This window comes from Tarenaya hassleriana, unplaced genomic scaffold (assembly GCF_000463585.1).
Source record: "Tarenaya hassleriana unplaced genomic scaffold, ASM46358v1 Cleome1, whole genome shotgun sequence".
NCBI classification, from domain to species: domain Eukaryota; kingdom Viridiplantae; phylum Streptophyta; class Magnoliopsida; order Brassicales; family Cleomaceae; genus Tarenaya; species Tarenaya hassleriana.
Window position 1 is genome coordinate 6256769 of NW_010960187.1, and position 7179 is coordinate 6263947.

Here is a 7179-nt window from a genome sequence, read left to right on the forward strand (position 1 = left end):
GAAAGGTGGAATGCTGAACCCACAGGCTAGGCACGACGCTAAAGACAAGAGTCAGCTTCTGTCATTAATACGCAAATATCCAGCTGGGATTGCGGTGGTCGAACTTAAAGATGCTTACCCGAATGTGATGGAGGATTTGCAGGTAAATGTTTTAGAAATGGGCACAATCCATGATGGTGGTATGGATAAAGATGCTATTTTGGCAATAAGTCCATGCTGGTTCCGTTGATATTGATTCTGTGTGTAATACAGTCTTAGTCAAATCCTTGCGTTGTTTAGGCCTTAGTTGGATTAGGATTTAGAGAGAACTTTAGATGTATTCATATTTTGAGTTTGACGTGAAAATTTGGGGAATATCATGTTGGATTCTATCTTAAAGGCTGTCTTACTCTGTAGCAAAAGGCGATTGGATTTGATATAGTTTAGTAGAGGTCGGAACAAAATTGTTTTAAAACCGTGAACAGATATTTCAAGGCCTGAGTATGGGATATGATATTTAGTGTTATGAGGCAATGAACATAGTAACTCATCTAGAATGCCCAACGACCAAGCCGTAATTGTCGCTGTCATGTCCTAAAGAAGTGTCTCGTATTGCAGGCTCTGAAAGCTTCAGGACACATCTGGTTTCTCTCAAACGCAGATTCACAAGAGGATATTGCCTACCCGAATGATTTCAGGGGGCAGATCCGGGTGGATGATGAGCTTAAACATATATTCCGCAACATAGAAATCCCGACCGACATGCTTGATGTGGAGAAGGAGCTTCAGAAGAATGGGATGAAACCCACCATGAACACTGTTCAGAGGAGAGCGGCCGCTCGGATTCAGGGGACCTCGTCCAAACCGAAGCAGAAGAAGAAGCGAGAAATTAGCAAGAGAACCAAACTCACCAATGCCCATCTCCCGGAGCTGTTTCAGAACCTCAACGCAAGCAGTTCCCGGAGCTAAAAAGCTCAACACTATTGCAGAAAACAAGATATTTTTCTTTTGTATTCAGGCGTGTTTTAAGAGATTCTCCTGAAGAGGAGAACATAAATTCAATGATACTATCATTTATCATGAAATTAAACGTCTAATTCTCTCACGTGTTTTGCATATGGATAATATTATATCATTCATTCAAATGATGCATTTTTACATTTACCTTAACAGACATTGAAACTGGACCTAAAATGGTAGCATGCTCCAGAGATCAAGGAACTAGTTGTGTCCTAAATCCTAATTAGCTGTTATCTCAAAAGATAATTTAACATTCCAAAATGTACTGTGGCTGTGTCTCACTTCCAAGTCTTTGTGTTCACAGCACAAAAGTCAAAAGCATATTTCATGATTTTGCTTAGAGACAGCCTCAGATACAGGGCCTTTTAAGCTACCGATTTTTCCTGTCTGATCCTAGACGAGACGAAGAGCCCAGGATTCTGAACTCCTGCATCAGAATCCGAGGAAGATGCGTCTGTTGATGATGACGAAGGTGAAAGGGGTCGAGGAGTGAATCCCGCGTTAGAAATCCGTCCTTCGAATTTGCAGGAAGAGACGGAATCTCGATTATGGTCTGGCGAGATCCTGAATCTCTTGCCACCTTTTCGGTTTCTCTCTAAACTCTTGCCTCCTCTGCAGCTTTCTAACCCATCTCCAGGGAGATTGTTCTCGTCTTCCTCACTGTCACTGATGTTTATCACATCTGCATTATATTCACAGATATTGGCGTTTGTATAAACAAATGGTGCCAAAGTAGCATTTCTATCAAAGACTGGCATTTGGAATTTTACCTGCATCTTTCGCCATTGACGTGTTCTTCTTGCTGAGAATGCCGGTTTTCTCTCCGGTCCCTACCCGATTCATCTGGTTTAGATACAAAGACCTCACTTCCAAGCAATCCTTTGCAACCTCCATTACCATCTTCTCCAACTCGCTTAACCTACTTTTCCACGTCTCCACCTCCATCTCTGCTCTCCCCTTCGCCATGGAAAGCTCCTGGATTTCCTCTTTCAACTCGCCTATCGTCTTGATACTTTCTCTCTCCTTAGCTTTCATCTCTTCTAACAGCTTCTCGTATTCCTCTCTCTGGCGTTTCCCCCTCAATTTCTCTTCCCGGAAGAGCATCGTTTCCCGCTTCAGCCCGAAAAACCGATCATGGAGTTCCTTCATCTCTTTCTCCAAACCCATGTTCCTAGATTTCTCGAACTCGAGATTCTCAGACAGGAACTCGCACTTCTGCTTCAGAGTGTTGTGGTCTCTCGCTGTCGTCATTGTCTCCTCCTTAACGAACAACACTGGGAATTCCTGCTTCATAAACGGAAGTTCCGATTTGCCGGAACGCGTTGAAGAAGTCCCTGAGTTCCCCGCCATTTTCGAACTCGGAACCAGATTCTTCTGAAAACCCTAAACCCTTGTCTTTCTCAAGCGACAGAGAATCCGATGATCGACCTACAAAAAGATACGAGGGAAAAAAATCAAGAGGTTCTTAAGAGTCACTCGCCATTTCCGACATGATGATTTGTAAACCCTAAATCCATGATCCAAAATACCCTTAGCCCAGAATCGCAAATCCAAAGATAAACAAACAGATGGCCGGTGAGAACACGAAACCATCAGAGGTTTCGAAAAAAGTTTCCCCCTTCTCCAAGATTTATCGGCATTTTCGATGATTTTCAAGCGACATGCAAAGGGGAGAAGGAATTTTGAGAGAGAAACATATAAACACAAACACTTACCCAGAAAATGCAAAGAGAACCAGAAGGCAGAAACTCCATCTCCAACCCCATACAAAAGGAAAGAATCTGTATTCACACATCAAATTCATTCCTTTTAATTGTACTACTACTAAGGTCTTAAAATTAAAACCAGCTTCATTCAAAGATACGGCCTTATATTATATGGTAACATGAAAAACTATACTATATGCATATAATGCCCCTTAATTATGAAACCCAACATAATTTTTATTTAAATCGGTGAAGATTATCAATTTCTCGAAATTGTTGTCAACTTATTTGGGAATTTTAGAAAAACAACTGTAGATTATATTGTGAATGATATATTGTTTCTCGTACAATCATTTTTTTTTAAAATCTCTCTTATAGTGGTTTTAAATTAAAACTTTTTTCTTTTTGGTGAAAATATTAAAATATATTACAAGAATGTTTTTTAAGAAAATGACAAAAAATTTCAAAGGCCACGAGCAGTAAGTATTAAATATGAACCTTTTCGGGTATTTTTCTCTTAGAAGTATATAATTGATCATGTGGTAGGTCAAATCTTTAAAAGGAAAATACATAATTTCGTGAATTTGTAATAAATGTTGTGTGTATTTATATTGCAAAATGCAAAGTTTACTGTTTTAATGGCTTTAGAATGTTCGGATATTATTTATCCCCAAAATCTATCTATAAATCTATAATTAGTACCATTTTTTTTTTCCTCAAGACAAAGCACTTTGCTTCCACAGTCTAATCTTCACCCCGGCAACAGGAAGATGACGAAGCTGAGCTGGTTACCATTTTCGACGAAGCGGCAAAATTCGTTCCTCGTCAAGATCGTCTCCGTGATTTTGATAGTGGGTCTCGCTCTCGGTCTCTTCTTCTTCCCATCCGGCGAGATTTCTCCGGCCGATGCGTCGGTGACCGGTTCCCAAATCTCGCCGCGGACCGTTGTTCTGCCCGATAACGAGGATCTAATTCCTCAAGGTAAGATCGGTCGGTGGAAAGTTTATAGCTTTTTGTGTGAATCTGTTCGTTTTCTTGATGCCATTGTGGAAAAGAACTGGACTTGTTTATGGGCACAGCTCTGAGATCCAGGGGTTGTTGAGATGTTTCTGGATCTGCAAGTTCGAAAATTTCTCGGTGAATTTTGGTAATTGGATGGTGAAAGAAAGTGTTGCTTCAATGGATCTTGCTCCACTTATGCGATCTCTTATACTGTATAGTGTCTGATTCATGACAGCTAATCTGATATTCTAATGGTTCGATCTTAGAACTCAGAACTTTGTGATCTAATTCGAGTTTCATCGTTGACACTGTACTTCAGTTCAACCTTTTTTGATGTTCATGGTGCTTTGTCCAGCTTTCTTGTTCAAAATCTGATATTTAGACTGTCTGGTCGTGAGATGCATTGATGTGAGTAGTCATGTTCTTAGTGATATCTATCTATTTCATCATGGAATACTGCTTCAACGATCAAATTCAGAGTTCCATCCATATCTTTTGCAACAACCAGAATCTGCAATTCATACTGTCATGCATTAGAAGATTGATTCTTGAGAATACCTCGGTTCCCTTTGAAAAATCTATGCTTTCCCTGATTCTTGATTTGCTCGGGTGATAAGAACTGACCCGTTATTCTGTTTGTTTCCATCAGATATCGTGATAGAGAAGTGTGATCTCTTCACCGGGAAATGGGTCCCGAATCCATCACAGCCGATCTACACGAACAGCACATGTCGTTTCATAGACAGTCACCAGAACTGCATCACCAATGGCCGGCCTGACTCGGGCTTTCTCTACTGGAAATGGAAGCCTCGTGATTGTTCATTGCCTGCTTTTGATGCTCGAAGATTTCTACAACTCATGAGGAATAAATCGTGGGCTCTTATCGGTGACTCCATTTCGCGCAACCATGTTGAATCTTTGCTCTGTATGCTCTCCACGGTAATGTCGTTTCTGCCCTTTTTTTTTTCCTTTTTTGTGTTATGTTTTCTTCTCTATAGTTCATCAATTGTTGATGCAATAACTCACATATATACTGTGTAGATATGCAGATGCTGTCGAGTAATTCGTGTAAAACGCTATTGAAAACTGTAGTTACCGCTCTTTTCTCGTTTCAGGTTGAAGAACCCGTTGAGGTATATCACGACAAAGACTACAGATCGAAACGATGGCACTTCCCTTTGCACAACTTCACCATATCCAACATCTGGTCGCCGTTCCTCGTCGAGGCAGCAATCTTCGAAGACTTCAATGGTGTCTCGACGGCTGCTGTCCAGCTCCAACTTGACAAACTCGACAAAACATGGACTGATCTCTTCCCAAGCCTAGACTACGCCATCATCTCCACGGGGAAATGGTTCTTGAAAGCTGCAGTGTACCACAAGAACAGCAATCCCGTCGGCTGTCATATCTGCCCAGAAAAGTCGAACCTTGAGGAACTAGGATTCGTCTACGCCTACAACACTTCGCTCCGTCACGTTATGGACTTCCTCGTGAATTCTAACCGTAAAGGTATGATCTTTTTCCGGACATCAACTCCGGATCACTTCGAAGGCGGGGAATGGCATAACGGTGGGATTTGTCCGAAGGCAGAACCAGTTGGGGAAGAAGACATCAAGATCAAGGATATGAACAAGATACTTATAGATGTTGAGATCGGTGAGTTCGAGAGAGCGGTTGGGGAAGTGGGTCAAAACGGCGCGAATCTTAGGCTTTTAGATTTCACACCGATGTTACTGACCCGACCGGATGGGCACCCGGGTCCGTACAGAGAGTACAGACCGTACGAGAAGGACCGGAAGGGGAAGGTACAGAATGACTGCCTCCATTGGTGCTTGCCTGGACCCATTGATTACTTGAACGATGTGATAATGGAGATTATCGTGAATGGCTAGACCGGGTTTCATGTTCAATTTGCTAAACCGGAAAAGTTGAAAACCCGGTTTGGTCCGGGAGATTAACTTTGATTACATACCAGGGTCTTGTAAATTGGTGAATTGTAATAGAAATATTTTGTAAATCTTGGTTTAAAACTCTATTGGCTTATTTGAGTATCTCCTCATTTCTCAAGTAATATATTCCGATTACAATTGCATATATATACATAAATGATAATGTTTTTAAAATATTTTGCCAAGAGTCAGACAAAAAATTATGAGATTTCCGTCTAAAATACGAATCACGATCACGGGATTGATGGCGCGTGGGACACAGTTGTAAGGCCCAATTTTAAATGGGTCTGTTTTGGCCCAATAATCCAACTCCTAACAAAAGCCCATTTATAAAGTTTCTATTGAACATAGGCCCATGTTCAGATACGTTCCTCTTCTCCACAATAGTATCTTATCTTTTGGACCATAATATATATATTTTTTCTTTTTTTGCTTAAACGTTAAGCAGAAAACCATCAAATATTATTTTATTTCGGAGAATTATTTTTTGGTTCTCAATAATGTAGGAAAGAGAAGAATCCCACTTGGAGATAGCTTAATCCATCCGAAGGAAAAAAAATCAAAGTGGAATTTGTTCCACTCGTAACGTGTGTGACCATTGTAGAGACAAATATTTATTTTTTATTAATATTTATCATCAATAAAAATTATATATATATATATATATTCAAATTTTCTGTTTAGCTTATATCCAAGTTTCAATATCGTACATAAAATTATATGCATATATAATCTTCAAAATGTACTGTATTTCGTGTGTAAAATCGTTTTAATCGTATTATTATTATTATTATTATTATTATTATTATTATTATTATTATTATTATTATTAATGGAATATGTTCCTTTTAGACATATCCATGGTGGGAATAAAAGATGTTTCTAGGAATTCCTACCAAAAGGAAATAAAAAATAATATAAAGAAAATATTCAATGTGAAAAATTGGAACTCCCGCTCCATCCCTATAAATACACCTTCAAGAAGCTCAATTTCATCAATAAGAACAGAAACATACAAAACAAAAAATATATATATAAATATAATTTGTGAAAAAGGCATGGCCTCCCTTCAATGCCACAAACCAGCTGAGCCTACCAAAAGGAAATAAAAAATAATATAAAGAAAATATTCAATGTGAAAAATTGGAACTCCCGCTCCATCCCTATAAATACACCTTCAAGAAGCTCAATTTCATCAATAAGAACAGAAACATACAAAACAAAAAATATATATATAAATATAATTTGTGAAAAAGGCATGGCCTCCCTTCAATGCCACAAACCAGCTGAGCAAAGCCACCACGTCGAGAGCCAAAAGGCTTGTACGGAGACTCGTTACTCGGCCCACGAAGTGGTCAAGACCCAAGTGCATTGCAAAGAGACCGAGTCTCGCTTCTCCGGCCACTCTCAAGCCCATGGACACAACCGTGCGGGCCATAACCAGGCCCATGGACAGAGGAAGAAGAGAGGGCTGTTCGAGAGGATCAAGGATGGTCTCACCGGACACGGCAGCGGCAGGGGCC

At 39.9% G+C, this 7179-nt stretch overlaps 4 protein-coding genes across 5 annotated transcripts in view; 3 read left to right on the plus strand and 1 right to left on the minus strand.

Annotated features, from left to right (window-relative positions):
• The window catches only part of LOC104814932, a 3165-nt gene extending 2081 nt beyond the window's left edge, over window positions 1-1084 (plus strand). Inside the window, exons 4-5 of the mRNA XM_010543183.2 lie at window positions 26-142; window positions 598-1084. Of these exons, the coding sequence (XP_010541485.1) occupies window positions 26-142; window positions 598-948 (468 nt within the window). The 3' untranslated portion in view covers window positions 949-1084. The remainder of the gene's footprint in view (window positions 1-25; window positions 143-597) is intronic.
• An 11-nt stretch (window positions 1085-1095) lies between these two features.
• On the minus strand, window positions 1096-2825 carry LOC104814938 (anucleate primary sterigmata protein B-like). Of its 2 annotated transcripts, none has more exons than XM_010543194.1 (3): window positions 2715-2825; window positions 1770-2427; window positions 1096-1681 (listed from the first exon to the last, which is right to left on the minus strand). In XM_010543194.1, the coding sequence occupies exons 2-3, from the start codon at window positions 2347-2349 to the stop codon at window positions 1365-1367; spliced, it is 897 nt and encodes a 298-aa protein (XP_010541496.1). In that variant the 5' UTR covers window positions 2350-2427; window positions 2715-2825; the 3' UTR covers window positions 1096-1364. The 2 variants fall into 2 exon arrangements, with proteins under 2 accessions (XP_010541496.1, XP_010541502.1); XM_010543200.2 differs by lacking the exon at window positions 2715-2825 and adding an exon at window positions 2529-2697.
• A 587-nt stretch (window positions 2826-3412) lies between these two features.
• LOC104814954 (protein trichome birefringence-like 23) lies at window positions 3413-5760 on the plus strand. The gene is made up of 3 exons (XM_010543212.1): window positions 3413-3686; window positions 4357-4646; window positions 4823-5760. Exons 1-3 carry the CDS (start codon window positions 3476-3478, stop codon window positions 5597-5599), a joined length of 1278 nt encoding a protein of 425 aa, XP_010541514.1. The 5' UTR covers window positions 3413-3475; the 3' UTR covers window positions 5600-5760.
• A 1106-nt stretch (window positions 5761-6866) lies between these two features.
• The window catches only part of LOC104814961, a 1048-nt gene continuing 735 nt past the window's right edge, over window positions 6867-7179 (plus strand). The window contains exon 1 of the mRNA XM_010543225.2: window positions 6867-7174. Within this exon, the coding sequence (XP_010541527.1) occupies window positions 6915-7174 (260 nt within the window). The 5' untranslated portion in view covers window positions 6867-6914. The remainder of the gene's footprint in view (window positions 7175-7179) is intronic.

Excerpts from the sequence above, each read along its gene's own strand:
- LOC104814938 (XM_010543194.1), bottom strand. The coding sequence starts at position 2,349 with ATGGCGGGGAACTCAGGGACTTCTTCAACGCGTTCCGGCAAATCGGAA. Across the intron at positions 1,682-1,769 it reads GTCAATGGCGAAAGATGCAG|ATGTGATAAACATCAGTGAC; the intron begins GTAAAATTCCAA and ends AATATAATGCAG.
- LOC104814954 (XM_010543212.1), top strand. The coding sequence starts at position 3,476 with ATGACGAAGCTGAGCTGGTTACCATTTTCGACGAAGCGGCAAAATTCG. Across the intron at positions 3,687-4,356 it reads CGAGGATCTAATTCCTCAAG|ATATCGTGATAGAGAAGTGT; the intron begins GTAAGATCGGTC and ends TGTTTCCATCAG. Across the intron at positions 4,647-4,822 it reads TGCTCTGTATGCTCTCCACG|GTTGAAGAACCCGTTGAGGT; the intron begins GTAATGTCGTTT and ends TTCTCGTTTCAG.